At 41.9% G+C, this 15,875-nt stretch overlaps 1 protein-coding gene and 1 long non-coding RNA gene across 4 annotated transcripts in view; one reads left to right on the top strand and one right to left on the bottom strand.

Moving 5' to 3' along the window:
• Window positions 1-15,875, bottom strand: part of LOC138945457 (uncharacterized) — a 350,740-nt gene that overhangs the window by 161,630 nt on the left and 173,235 nt on the right. The window lies entirely within an intron of this gene.
• The window catches only part of LOC138945451 (leucine-rich repeat and calponin homology domain-containing protein 1-like), a 114,509-nt gene continuing 103,167 nt past the window's right edge, over window positions 4,534-15,875 (top strand). For all 3 annotated transcript variants that reach the window (XM_070316880.1, XM_070316881.1, XM_070316882.1), the window contains exon 1: window positions 4,534-4,714. In XM_070316880.1, coding sequence (XP_070172981.1) covers window positions 4,543-4,714 — 172 coding nt within the window. In that variant the 5' untranslated portion in view covers window positions 4,534-4,542. The remainder of the gene's footprint in view (window positions 4,715-15,875) is intronic.

Raw genomic sequence — 15,875 nt, forward strand, 5'->3', positions numbered from 1 at the left:
CGAAGGAAATCCGCAAGTCTTGGCATGAGAAAACCAGCTCTCTGAACATGGAGAGAGACACAGGGAAGCTCTGGAAGCTCATAAAGACCCTAAATGACGACCACCAGTGTACACCAAGAGCAACACTCCTAAAAAAAGATGGAAAGATCTACACTGGGAAAAGAGCTGCTACCCTGCTTGCGGAAAACTTTAGAGAAGATAGTCTATTGGAAGTACCAAGAGAAAAAACAGCGGAGGTGCGAATGAGGATGAAGGAGGAGCTAAGGAAGCAGCAGCAAACATCAGCCTGCATGACTGATGACTTCACAATACATGAACTGAACAGCTCCACTAGACAGCTCAAGAACAAGAAAGCTCCAGGCAAGGACGGTATCACCAACGAGATGATCCGACACCTTGGCAGCCACACCAAACAGAAGCTTCTGGGCATCTACAACCAGTCCTGGAACTCTGGGGTCTTCCCTTTCAGCTGGAAGGAGGCCATCCTCACCCCAGTCCTGAAGAAAGGGAAAGACAGGCACAACAAGACCAGCTATCGCCCCATAAGCCTCCTCAGCTGCCTCAGCAAACTGATGGAACGCATGGTCAACCGCCGCCTGCAGCATCACCTGGAAAAGAACGGGCTGATCAACCCCACCCAGTCTGGCTTTAGAAAAAACAGAAGCACGGAGGACCAGATTACACTGCTCACCCAAGACATTGAGAACGGCTTTCAACAGAAAATGAAGACGCTGGCCGTCTTTGTGGATCTGACGCGAGCGTTCGACAAGGTCTGGAAGGAAGGTCTGCTCCTGAAGCTCCTCCAGAAACGCGTGTGCGGAAAGATGATTGCATGGATCCACAGCTACCTGTTCCAGAGATCAGCCCGAGTCAAACTGGAAGGACAGACAAGCATGCTGGTGAAGATCAGAGAGGGCGTTCCACAGGGCAGCTGTATCGCGCCGACGCTCTTCGTTGTCTTCATCGATGACATTGCTGACCACCTGTCCATGCACATCTCAAGGGCACTCCATGCAGACGACCTGGCTGTATGGACCAGAGCAGAACACATCACCACAGCAGCGTGCAGAATGCAGGAAGCAATGAACCACCTCTCAGACTGGGCCAAAGAGTGGATGGTCACGATCAACAGGACAAAAACCGAGGCCACATGCTGCTCACTCTCCCCCAAGAAAGAGGAGTTCACCCTGCGACTCGATGGCCAGAACATCCCTCAGCAAGAGACCCCAACCTATCTCGGGGTGAAACTGGACAGAAGGCTAACGTGGGCCCCGCACATCTCCGTCATGCACAGCAAAGCCACCAAGAAAATGGCTGTGATGAAGAAACTGTCTGGAACAAAGTGGGGCGCCAACATGAAGATCCTGACTCAAGTTTACACAGGATCTGTCAGACCCCACATGGAATATGCCTCAAACGCCTGGTCAACTGCAGCCAAAACCAACACAGACAACCTGGCCAAGGTCCAAAATGCTGGCCTGCGACTCATCACAGGAGGCATGAAGACTACCCCCATCTCGGCACTGGAGAAGACGGCAGGCCTGACCTCCCTGGAAGAGAGACGGGATGAAAAACTCCTGAGGCAGAGTGAGAAGATGAAGAGGCTCCCGTCCCATCCACTGCACTCTACACTCCAAGCCCCAACCAAAAACCGAATCAAGCGACAGAGCCCAAACCACCTGATCAAGGCACTTCAGCACAAGCACAAAGGCTCTCTACCCCCATCAACTGGCCAACCACTGGAAATGCTCCAAGACTATGAGGAATGGTCACTGGATGTCCCCCCCATCATCCTTGACGTCCCTGGGATTGGAGCAAAGCAAGAGCAACCAGAAGCAGTGCTCAAGTCCCTGACCCTGGAAACACTAGACAGGGACTACCCCACCACCACCTGGACCCAAGTCTTTACAGACGGCTCAGCCGAGCATGCTGTGAGGAATGGGGGAGGCGGTGTCTACATCAAGTTCCCTGACGGCAGCTCGCTCCGCAAGTCTGTCGCCACTGGCCTAGTCTCCACAAACTACCGAGCTGAAGCACACGCCTTGCACCTCGCAGCACAGACCTTGAACCAGGAAGAGGCATTACCTGGCCAGACAGTCTTCCTCACAGACTGCCGATCTCTCCTGCAGAGCCTTCAGACCAGAGAGAGAGAACAGATCCTGCAAGACATAAAGCAGGAACTGGACTACCTCAGCAGCAAAACCACTGTCGTCCTACAGTGGATTCCCTCCCATTGCGGAATCAGTGGCAACGAGGAAGCGGACAGACTCTCCAAGGAGGGAAGTATGCTGGAACAGTCAGCACACCCCTCATCCTACGGAGAAAAAAAGACCCTCCTACGAAGTCACTTCAGAGCCGCCTGGAGGGAACGTCTGCTCCTGGGGGCCGAGGAAGACGATATCCATCAGCTGGATCGAAAACAGCAAGTCACCATATTCAGGCTCAGAACTGGACACTGTCGGCTCCTCTCCCACCTCTATCGCCTGAAGATTTCACACACGGATCAATGCCCGTGTGACACAGGCCCCCAGACACCAGAGCACGTACTGCAGGCCTGTCCAACCTTCGACACCCTGAGGCGCCAAACGTGGCCGAGTGAAGTGGAGCTCCGCGAAAAGCTGTGGGGGACAGCGGCATCACTGCGGCTGACTGCGGGATTTGCACTCAACACTGGACTGGACATCTAGATGTATGGCCGGGAACGTAGAAGAAGAAGAAGAAGAAGAAAAACACGCATCCGGTAGAATTTGTATGTAAAGTTTCACGAAGATCCGGGAGTAACAATTTCTTGCCAATATTTGTATGGGGAGTCAAAATTCCGTACGACATTTTTACTTGGCCCGGTGTACATGTACACTTGTCGTGGGCAGTATTTTTCATATGCCAGGTGAAAGTAAATTTGGCGCTACATGCGTTATGCATATATATATATGGGAGTCAAATTTGTGTACGAAATATTTACTCGAGAGTTACGCATTTCGTGCGGAGTAATTTGATCGTGTTATTCGGTATAGTTTTGTTTTTTGTTTTTTTTAAGAAATGTTTACTTTGTAGTACACCTATCGTGGGGAGTGATTTGTTCATGCTCTTTTCTCATAAAAAAGCGTATCTGTGCTGGCGCTGATGAAATAAGGGTTTAGGCCTACATCAGTAGGACAGGCGTATTATCACTCGGGCGTAATGGCCGGGTTATGTCGTGCATATGATTATTGACTCAGTTATAACTATACTTTAGCGTATATACTTTTTTTCTGTATGTAAGGATTGTAATATATGCCATTACAAAACGAAAATGCATAAAGGGCATCGCGGCCTTATAAAATAAAGTTCATCTGTCGGTCTGTCTGCCTGCCTGTTTCGTGTGTGTGTGTGTGTGTGTGTGTGTGTGTGTGTGCGAGTCCGCGCGCGAGCGTGTGTATGCTACGCTGGAAGGAAAGAGAATCCTGCAGGCCTGGTCCACAATTTATAACTATGGTTGTTTCCCTTATGTTTCGGAAATGTCTGAAGCCGGCCGAGTTGCTGAGTTGAGCCAAAGAGAATAGAGTAACTTGTTCTATTCTCTATGTATGGTTGAGCAAAATGCCGCCATTAAATTCATCATACTCTTGCTTATTGCCCCCTAACGAGTCGTTCTTACTCTGTTCCAGTTTGTACACCCTGACTCACTTTCTACTGTCTCATTTAAAAAAATATATATTAAAAAAAGAGAAACTGGGGGTACGTTTAACCGGTTTGGGCGCCGGGGAGAGAGATCGACTCAGTGACTGACAAGTGCCAATCAGTCGTTGATCATTCGATTAATTGGCCGGAGTACTACTGTCCGTGCGACAATTATTGCAACAAATATGCCCCCCCCCCCCCCTCCTCACTATCTCTTTCAGTGACTGAGTCGCCCTGCCCGCTGCTGCATTGACCACCTTGGTGACAAACTAAGGTCGGGAAACTGGGTCTTTGAGTGTGACTGAGATTTTTTAAAATCTATTCGTCAGTTTTTAATATAATCGAAAATTCGGAAAGAGCAGGTATGGACATACAACATATAAATTATACAAGGAGTCCAACCGCACAACACATAATATATATCTGTCACAAAAATGCACGGTACCGCGTACTGCGGGCAGTACTTGAATGCTGATCAGTATACCCCGCGGAAATGAACAAGCGCATGAATGCCAGGCTACATTATACACGCACTCGTGGGCCTGCCGAGAGAAAAAGCGATCTGTATTATTTGTTATTTCACAGACTCTAAATAAGTTGAACGTGAGAATTCCCTCCGGTTAGTTTCCCGAGTGCCTTGTGAACTACAGTATACTATAAATAGATAAGATAAGAGGTGCGTTTTCCACAGGCGCACTTTCTCTTCATCCTTCACTCGTTTCCCATGCATTTTTTTCATCCATCTCCCTATCTCCTTCTCCCCTACTCGCACCCCTTTCTTTTGTTTGGGTTTTTGATGAGCTCATTCTGGGCTTGGGAACATCACTTCCTGTAAGCTTTTCACTCTAGGAGCATGCGCAGTGAGCATGTCCAAGTTGTAAGATGGCCGCTTCGTACGGAGCGGGCGGCCAGAGCCCCCCAGTTATGGGGCGGACTGTCGATCGAGTATTCGAGGATGCACAGTTTACTGGAGAAGTGAATTTAAGTGGCAGAAAGTTAAAGGATTATCCAAAGATCTGCACCAAGTATGATCTTGCCGACACGATCCACACCGGTAAGTTTTTTTCTCTCTCCCTCATCTCTATTTTTGTTGTGAAGCTCGGTGCAGACGGATTCTGACTAAGTCAGCGCTGCCCGTTACTCGCACGAGTCTGCTAATGTTTGTATACTACACATGGAGCAAGCCGGCTGCGGCCGCCGTTTGTTCTAATTCCTGAGTATCTTTGCTAGGTCGTGAAGTTTTCGGCAAGCTGTCTCCCAAAGTTTCGACGATAAACCGAAGTGGGCACGATTTGTTTTGGGTCCCGTTTGACATAGTTTCGCGAAGAAAGAAGTTTCAGACGGGAGCCTGCCTCTGACCTAGAAGTAGCAGGAGCTTTTGTTCCGCTTCGTTTGACACTCATTGACAGCCTTTTGGGTTTAGTTGGAAAAATTATGACAACTATTGGAAAATAACAACAAAAAACAATGAAACAGTTAACAAAACAAGTTGTAAGACTGCTAGTGCTTCGCAGTTTGCCAGTTACATTGTAGCAGACAAAAGGCAAAGCAAGCCTAAACACACGTCATGGTTCATAATTATGATCATTATGACATGTATGGTCAGTAGAAGGCATACATATAGTTGGAAAAATTATGTCAACTATTGGAAAATAACAACAAAAAACAATGAAACAGTTAACAAAACAAGAAATTCCTTCGAGGTAGGAAAAACACCCCCGTTGGTCAAAGGGAAATAACCATTCTCACTGCCACCAACTGAGAAGGTTATTTCCCTTTGACCATTAATATGTCACTCTATAAGTCCTTGTAGAATCTTAATCCACCAATAACTCCCTAACCGTGTGTTTGACTGGTCCCAATTTTTGTAAGGACCGTCTCAGGAATGTATAGAACCTGTTCACCAAGTTTGGTGACGATCGGTCCGTTCATTCTTGAGATCTATATATATGCGAACACAAACACACAAACACACAAACACATCGAGCGAAACCTCTACACACCCCTATACCGGGGGTGTAAACAAGTTGTAAGACTGCTAGTGCTTCGCAGTTTGCCAGTTACATTGTAGCAGACAAAAGGCAAAGCAAGCCTAAACACACGTCATGGTTCATAATTATGATCATTAGGCCAAAAAAAAAAAATTGTCTGTTTAGGGTAACATGACCAAAAAAAGTAGGGTCGGTAGGTAGGTAGTTTTTTTTTTTTTTTGTTGTTGTTGTTGTTTTGTGTAAATGCTATGTTGGCTGAACATTCACTTCTTATATTTGATGAATACATGTTTCAAAACTAACGTATAAATAAAACAGAGAGAAAGGGAGAGAAAGAAACACCAAATGTCTCTTTTTAGCATTTTTACCTCTTTTTTTTTTTTTTTTTTTTTTGAAATCAAAAAAAAGTTTTTGGGTCGGCGCCAAATCGATAGGGTCGGTCGGGTTACCCTAAACAGACAATTTTTTTTTTTTGGCCTTATGACATGTATGGTACATGGTCAGTAGAAGGTATACACCCATGAACACAGTTGTTTATATAATTATTGTAGTTGTGTGTATTAAAATATTAAAGTATTATTCTTTCATTGCTCATTTTTCTCTCAATACACTAGAATAATTTGATTATCACTATTACTATTAGTCATTAGATCATGGTAAGGGGTGCTAGTTTTCTAACCTAACACAGCACCCAGAAGTTTTTTCTGCTATCAGATTGAGTACATGATCATGATGATCATTCTCAGTCCTATTAGTATTACAAATGAATCAATCATATTACATCTGCAATATAAATTTCAGATATTATTTGTAAAATGATAAACAATTTGTCTTTCTTCCTAGGAGTAATAGTACTAAATACTAGCAATTTTGTTGTTGTTGAGAGGGTAGTCTACAAAATTGATGTAAACACAAAAAAATGTATGATGAAAAGATTTAAAACTAATAAAAGCATTCAAAATCCAGACATGGATGTATCAACTACCATACTATCAATTTGTAATACTGCCACTCCCAGTCCCAGCCTTTAGCAGTAGCACCAGTTAATTGCCTTTGTTATACATGTATACATGTATTATTAACTGTATGGAAAAATGACAGTTCTTAAATTAAAATGTCACAGCATAATGAAAAATGCTTCTTACAATGTTAGTGTTACTTGCTTACAAGTTATGCTCTTATGGAATTACACTTCCACTCAGCGTAAGACTAAGAGTAAATTACGGTAAGTTAGACTTAATGACATCCAGAAAAGTGGATGTTTTCTATTGAGTAATTGACACTGGCAGGGCGAAAGAAACACCAGTGCAGTATACAAGTAGTGTACTGTGTAGTATAACAGTGAATTAGCCCGAGCACTAGTTGTGGATATAAAGTGAGCTGACTTCCTGGACCAGCTATCGCTAGTGCAACATTGTTGCATAAAAATGTTGAGCTTGCTTGAATTTTGTAGCACTAGCAGCAGCTGATCAATATTGAATACCAAGTATTGTTGATCAAATAAGCACTATTAGCATTACTGTGTTTTAGTATTATTATTACTTTTTTGTTTGCTTGTTTCCATAATGACTTACTAATACTAGAATCCTTGCTGCTGCAATTTTTTTTACAAAACTAGATCATACACTGACAGTTTGCAAAATTAAGAAGACAATTGCATCAAACACTCATTCCTGATGACTTCTGACTTCCATGACAGATAACAGTTAATTTGATTACATTACTTGACTTGACTTTTACAAGCGTTGACTTCTGTATGCTTTTGTTAAACATTTAAACATTTCTTCTAGTTCTAGTTCTAACAATCAGTTCCGTTCAGATAATATTAATAACCTAATAAGGGTGAAGTCTCACTGTTTGTGGAGTGATCAGATACATGGGCAATGGGTGCAGCAGGCCATAACTTGTTGGTTCCATTCATACACAATGGGCTAGTTTGTAATTGAACATACTTAAGCAGCATTAATATTATAATGGATACATTTGGTAAATGAACAAGTGTTCAATTGCTCATTTACTGAAACCAAAAAAGCATCCATTAACACTATCAGCAATAACAACAAAGAAGCAAACATGTATGCCAAGTGTGTTTTACTTTCATAGTTTCAACTTTAATCCTTACTACTACAACACTGGAGCATGTTGCGTAATGAGATCTGTAGAGTCCACAGACACTGTCATTCGACTTGATTTGGTATGAACAAAATAATAAACAAGTCTGGAACTTCAGACAGTAACTGAGTAAGACTTAGATTTTCTTGTTTGATACAATGATAAGTCTCAGTCTGTGTGTACTGTTAACTTGTGGAAAATCGTGTTCAAGACATTCAAATTCAAGTCAGCACTGCTAGTAGTAAGAAATGTTTTTATTACATTTGCACAAGTTACAATGATGCATTCATACATCATTACATACATGTATACAAGTGCCAAATGCAAGAGTGATGAATCACTTGTTGTGTGCACTTTGGCGGCCTTTGAGGAGGCCTGAGGGAGTGAGATAAAGTATGTGTGCCATCCGCAGCACTTAGGCTAGCCATGTGTAACCACTTTGCAAGTCTGCAGTGCTGACATTTTGCAGTTGATCCCTTCAGATTTAGAAGGAAGACAAGGGTAAACAGACTTATTTTACACCTCACAGTCACATAGCTTCACTTCTGCTTTTCATTGTTTGTTAGTGTTAGAGTTACTATAGCAGTGTAGGTACAGACTTTTTGCATCTGCAGTCCTGATGGTGAAAGTGATTGATATAAATTTAGTAACAAGTACCTTTTTGACTTTTAGTTGTACAGTTAAAATTGTAAATTTATACAAAAACTCTCTCTCTCTCCCTCTCTCCCTCTCCCTCTCTCTCTCTCTCTCTCTCTCTCTCTCTCTCTCTCTCTCTGTCTCTCTCTCTCTCTCTCTCTCTCTCTCTCTCTCTCTCTCTCTCTCTCTTTCTCTCTCTCTCTCTCTCTTGTAATGACGAAAAAAAGATAAGCAACTTTGCACTTTCTGTCTGTCCTACATGTGATGTAAATTATGTAATTAGGATGCTGCAAAGCAATGATAACATTTTAATATTATTAGCTGCTGACAACGCCAGCATGAGATGCAATAAGAGCTCTCTAGTTTGCTCTCAATCATGTGAGGGTTTGAGTCAGCTCTGCAAACAACAAGAATCAATATGGTAGCACTGGATAGCATGTAGTCGCTTTACCAGCCTATTACTAGCCATGTATTGTCATGATTGATTTCCTCGGTGGACAATTTGTTTGACAATTTACCTGCCATTCCTATGTTATTTTCTACCCTGAGATGAAAATTGAGCTTGACATATGGTGACAGATGATGGAAAATGCTACAGAATCATATCTCGTTTTGTGATTCCTGCAGTGTTGTTATGATCACCTATTTGTTCTTTACCAACGATGTTTTGTTAATACATCTATTCAGAAAGCTATTTCAAATGAGAAATTTCTATAGAAGTTCTAAGCTTGCCATTTGCTTTTGAACATACTGTCATTCTCATGTGGACTATTTCGTTATTTATTTATCTCCATAGATGCGTCCGCCCCGTGATCGGGAGGTCGTGGGTTAGAACCCCGGCCGGGTCATACCTAAGACTTTAAAATTGGCAATCTAGTGGCTGCTCCGCCTGGCGTCTGGCATTATGGGGTTAGTTCTAGGACTGTTTGGTCCGGTGTCAGAATAATGTGACTGGGTGAGACATGAAGCCTGTGCTGTGACTTCTGTCTTGTGTGTGGCGCACCTTATATGTTAAAGCAGCACCGCCCTGATATGGCCCTTCCTGGTCGGCTGGGCGTTAAGCAAACAAACAAATCTCCATGGATCCTTTCTGGCCTTTTCCTGGAATGAGAGCATCCTTCCACTTAAACACACATCAAACATCTCTAACTTGGCTGTTTTCTTTGCTTTTAGGAGTGGAATAGTTTTGCTGAATTAATGTAATAACTGAGACCTTACTTGGTGTATACAGGGTTTCATTTACTAGTGCGCCCTGTGTTAATTAATCATAATGGTCTTCGGGTCTTATCTTTGGATTATGGACAGGCACAGAAGGTCTGGTTCTGTTACAGTTACGAACAGTGAGCTGTTGCTCTTAGTTTTATCTGCTTTCTGCTTTCCAATATTCGGTTTATTTAAAATTAAATTAAATTAATATATATTTTATATTGATCACCCATGTATGGGTTTTATTCCTTCCAATGACAGAAGGAACGGGATTTTCAACAGCTATGCCTATGATTCACTTTGATGGAAAGTTGCTTGCACGATCACCGTTTGCTATGCTATGCAGCTAGTTTTCTGTTGTTGACTGACGGTATAGAGGGAGATATTCTAGGCGACGCTAAGAATGCAAAATGAGTTTCGGAGAACACCTGCCTGTCAACCAAGCAGCTGCTCATTTGAACGCAGGGAACTCTGAGATCGCCAACGGTCATGGGCCAAATGCATGCAATATTAATGGAAAAAAGTGAGAGCCACACTTGTCAAGGCCTCTGTTCTATGGTTTAGGCCGACTGTCTAATGCCTGTGGCGTGAGCGATGGAACACCGACGAACAGCACGTGCTCCATCAATCTGGGCATTAATATGTTCTGTGGTCCGGCAGGACCAGCGTGACCGGGGGCTACTGCACTCGCAAACATTTAGAACTGTCTTTGTGTCTCCTCTCGCACGCTCGCCTCACACCCCGTCTCTCTGTCAGTCTGTTTATCTGTCTGTCTCTCTGTCTGTTTGTCTCTCTGTCTCTCTCACAGCCTCTGTACTTTTCAAGTTTTGCTCTGGATCTGTGTCTTGTGCTTACACGCTCTCCATAGTTTTTTTTCCTATAGATGAATGCTCACTATCTGCTCCCCCCCCCCCCCCCCCCTCTCAGTCTCTCTCTCTCCCTTTCTCTCTCTCTCTCTCTCTCGATCTCTCTCTCCTTCCCAATAAGCCTTTCTGACATAAAGGCCTCTCTTTCCTTTTCCGGACTCTCTCCCCCACAAAGACTGTACTATACATCCTCTCCCCCCCCCCCCCCCCCCCACACCCCTGTCACACACACTCTCTTTCTCTCTCTCTCCCTCTCTCTCTCTCTCTCTCTCTCTCTCTCTCTCTCTCTGTAATTTACCAGTGTGACAGACGAGAACCGCGTGCTGGTGAAAATGAGCTCTGACAGCTGGTGCCACTCTCCGTGACCTGGCGGTTGCCGCTAGCATGTCAGGCAGGGGTGGAATTCGATTTGTCTGGCACTATTCTTTTGACAGACTCCGACACGTTATAGGCGTAAGAACTAAACTACCAGTGGCATTGATTGCACAGAAGCGTCAAGCCTGATATGAATAGGGCGAAGTGTACTTCGCGAATTCTTATTTGACGAAGCTCGTTGAACAAAGCTTTGGCACTGAATTTTCGTAAAAAGACTTCGCAACGTCTTCGTTCATTTTCAAGGAACGCCTTTACTGTACTGTGTACAGAAGAGAATCAGACTCCGGCACATGAATTGATTAAAGGTGTTAGTATTATTAGAATGCTGGCGTGGGCGATTTCATTGATCTTGGAAGGGTTATAAATGTAGAGAGCGGAATAACGTGATGGACAATATCTGACATGTGTCTTACACAAAATCAAGGATGACTTCAGGCAAGTTTCTTTCGCTTGGGGCTGGTGTGATTGCGGGAGTATGGGTCGGGTGATGGGCGCAGTCTGGCGTAATTGTTCAATTTGTTGTATGTGTTCCATAGGCCGGCTTCTGAGGAGGGGGGGGGGGGGGGAGCAAAATGGAGTTAGCTTATAGGTAAGTTATTGTCTGGCCTGCCTTTGAGTTTGACACAGGATCTCGATGATACGAATGTGGATCGACGTTTGTTTGGTGATGCTCTCCTCGGCGGAGAAATACAACATTCGGACTTCATTATGGGCCGAAGCTTTGGAAAGGGGAAATGGTAACCCCCGAGGAAAAAAACAAGTCGCGTAAGGCGAAAATACAACATTTAGTCAAGTAGCTGTCGAACTCACAGAATGAAACTGAACGCAATGCAACGCAGCAAGACCGTATACTCGTAGCATCGTCAGTCCACCGCGCACGGCAAAGGCAGTGAAATTGACAAGAAGAGCGGGGAAGTACTTGCGCTGAGAAGGATAGCACGCTTTTCTGTACCTCTCTTCGTTTTAACTTTCTGAGCGTGTTTTTAATCCAAACATATCATATCTATATGTTTTTGGAATCAGGAACCGACAAGGAATAAGATGAAGGTGTTTTTAAATTGATTTGGCCAATTTAATTTTGATAATAATTTTTATATTTTTAATTTTCAGAGCTTGTTTTTAATCAAAATATAACATATTTATATATTTTTGGAATCAGAAAATGATAAATGTACGTAAATTTGGATCGTTTTATAAAAAAAATATTTTTTTTACAATTTTCAGATTTTTAATGACCAAACTCACTCATTAGTTTTTAAGCCACCAAGCTGAAATGCAATACCAAACCCCGGCCTTCGTCGAAGATTACTTGACCAAAATTTCAACCAATTTGGTTGAAAAATGAGAGCGTGACAGTGCCGCCTCAACTTTCACGAAAAGCCGGATATGACGTCATCAAAGACATTTATCAAAAAAATGAAAAAAACGTATGGGGATTTCATACCCAGGAACTCTCATGTCAAATTTCATAAAGATCGGTCCAGTAGTTTAGTCTGAATCGCTCTACACACACACACACACACAGACAGACACACACACACACACACACACATACACCACGACCCTCGTCTCGATTCCCCCCTCTACGTTAAAATATTTAGTCAAAACTTGACTAAATATAACAAGTCGCGTAAGGCGAAAATACAATATTTAGTCAAGTAGCTGTCGAACTCACAGAATGAAACTGAACGCAATGCCATTTTACTCGTAGCATCGTCAGGCCACCGCTCATGGCAAAGGCAGTGAAATTGACAAGAAGAGCGGGGTAGTAGTTGCGCTAAGAAGGATAGCACGCTTTTCTGTACCTCTCTTTGTTTTAACTTTCTGAGCGTGTTTTTAATCCAAACATATCATATCTATATGTTTTTGGAATCAGGAACCGACAAGGAATAAGATGAAAGTGTTTTTAAATTGATTTGGACAATTTAATTTTGATAATAATTTTTATATATTTAATTTTCAGAGCTTGTTTTTAATCCGAATATAACATATTTATATGTTTTTGGAATCAGCAAATGATAGAGAATAAGATAAACGTAAATTTGGATCGTTTTATAAATTTTTTTTTTTTTTTTACAATTTTCCGATTTTTAATGACCAAAGTCATTAATTAATTTTTAAGCCACCAAGCTGAAATGCAATACCGAACCCCGGGCTTCGTCGAAGATTACTTGACCAAAATTTGAACCAATTTGGTTGAAAAATGAGGGCGTGACAGTGCCGCCTCAACTTTCACGAAAAGCCGGATATGACGTCATCAAAGACATTTATCAAAAAAATGAAAAAAACGTTCGGGGATTTCATACCCAGGAACTCTCATGTCAAATTTCATAAAGATCGGTCCAGTTTAGTCTGAATCGCTCTACACACACACACTCACACACACACACACACACGCACGCACATACACCACGACCCTCGTTTCGATTCCCCCTCGATGTTAAAATATTTAGTCAAAACTTGACTAAATATAAAAAGATCATATCTCAAATGGCGGTCACTGCGAAAGCATCTATTTGAGCGTCGACCGCGTGCAAGCTCTCAACGACAACTTTGACAAGAAAAATGTTCATTCAAAATGAACAGCGTCGATGCAATGTCCACCAAAAATTTATTTTGGGAAGTGTTAAAAGGTTAGGGTCAAAAGTCAATGAATTGCATGTTGTGCTGGATATATAAATTGTTTATTTCAGTCAATGCTTGCTATGAATTGATCAAACAGCCACAAGAAAAAACAAGTCGCGTAAGGCGAAATTACTACATTTAGTCAAGCTGTGGAACTCACAGAATGAAACTGAACGTAGTCCGCCGCTAGTGCAAAAGGCAGTGAAAGTGACGAGCCTGTTTGGCGCGGTAACGGTTGCGCTGTGCTTCATAGCACGCTTTACTGTACCTCTCTTCGTTTTAACTTTCTGAGCGTGTTTTTAATCCAAACATATCATATCTATATGTTTTTGGAATCAGGAACCGACAAGGAATAAGATGAAATAGTTTTTAAAACGATTTCGGAAATTTAATTTTGATCATAATTTTTATATTTTTAATTTTCAGAGCTTGTTTTTAATCCAAATATAACATATTTATATGTTTTTGGAATCAGAAAAGGATGAAGAATAAGCTGAACGTAAATTTGGATCGTTTTATAATTTATTTTTTTACAATTTTCAGATTTTTAATGACCAAAGTCATTAATTAATTTTTAAGCCACCAAACTGAAATGCAATACGGAAGTCCGGCCTTCGTCGAAGATTGCTTGGCCAAAATTTCAATCAATTTGATTGAAAAATGAGGGTGTGACAGTGCAGCCTCAACTTGTACAAAAAAGCCGGATATGACGTCATAAAAGACGTTTATAAAAAAAACAAAAAAAACCCGTCCTGGAATATCATTCCCAGGAAGTCTCATGTCAAATTTCATAAAGATCGGTCCAGTAGTTTAGTCTGAATCGTTCTACACACACACACACACAGACAGACACACACACACACACACACACACACACACACTCACACACACACACACACACACACACACACACACACACACACACACGCACATACACCAAGACCCTCGTCTCGATTCCCCCCTCTATGTTAAGACATTTAGTAAAAACTTTTTAATTAAAAAATAGAGCTTGTTTGAAACAGGTAGAAAGGAAGAGTTGATATTGCAATACCTGTACGTTGGAATGTGGTGAAAAAGAGTGCTAAAAGTAGTAAGTCAGTCTCAGATCCATTTCAAATATTTATTGCAGAAAAACAAAATACAAATTAAAAACAAAACCACAGAACCATTACCAGGTGTCATAGGAATGTTTGAAAACAATAGTTTTAATTTTACACTGTAAATACAGGAATCAGAATTAAACACCTCAAATTGGCACATGCATAATGAATCACCTGGAATTGCAACAGGGAGATACTGAAGTAATTGGAAACAAACACTTGAAATTGACAGAGAAACAATTGAAAATATATTACTGACATGAGCGTACAATATTTTAATGGAAGTGCATTTTTAGCACGAAGCATCCGCAGGAGGATGCACTAACAATTACATAGTGCCACAAAATGTGTACGGACATTTCACAACCGTGCATTATTAGCACAGAACACATACGTGGGGGCACACAAAACATTATTGTACCATGATGATGATCGGGATTGTTGAAGATCTTTTCTTGTGCAAGGCGCCCCTGTATGACCGCAACTGATCCAACCGGCCGCATCTGAACAAACGACGTCGAAACGGCGCGAAACACGTCCTCTCGGTTGGTCTCGGATTGACTCGGCTCCTCTCGGTCTTTTTTTGTGTGTGTCTTTTTATATTTAGTCAAGTTTTGACTAAATATTTTAACATCGAGGGGGAATCGAAACGAGGGTCGTGGTGTATGTGCGTGTGTGCGTGTGTGTGTCTGTGTGTGTGTGTGTGTGTAGAGCGATTCAGACTAAACTACTGGACCGATCTTTATGAAATTTGACATGAGAGTTCCTGGGTATGAAATCCCCGAACGTTTTTTTCATTTTTTTGATAAATGTCTTTTATGACGTCATATCCGGCTTTTCGTGAAAGTTGAGGCGGCACTGTCACGCCCTCATTTTTCAACCAAATTGGTTGAAATGTTGGTCAAGTACTCTTCGACGAAGCCCGGGGTTCGGTATTGCATTTCAGCTTGGTGGCTTAAAAATTAATTAATGACTTTGGTCATTAAAAATCTGAAAATTGTAAAAAAAAATAAAAATGTATAAAATGATCCAAATTTACGTTTATCTTATTCTCCATCATTTGCTGATTCCAAAAACATATAAATATGTTATATTCGGATTAAAACCAAGCTCTCAAAATTAAATATATAAAAATTATTATCAAAATTTTTTTTTCGAAATCAATTTAAAAACACTTTCATCTTATTCCTTGTCGGTTCCTGATTCCAAAAATATATAGATATGATATGTTTGGATTAAAAACACGCTCAGAAAGTTAAAACGAAGAGAGGTACAGAAAAGCGTGCTATCCTTCTTAGCGCAAC

The sequence above is a fragment of the Littorina saxatilis genome, linkage group LG13, assembly GCF_037325665.1.
Source record: "Littorina saxatilis isolate snail1 linkage group LG13, US_GU_Lsax_2.0, whole genome shotgun sequence".
NCBI classification, from domain to species: domain Eukaryota; kingdom Metazoa; phylum Mollusca; class Gastropoda; order Littorinimorpha; family Littorinidae; genus Littorina; species Littorina saxatilis.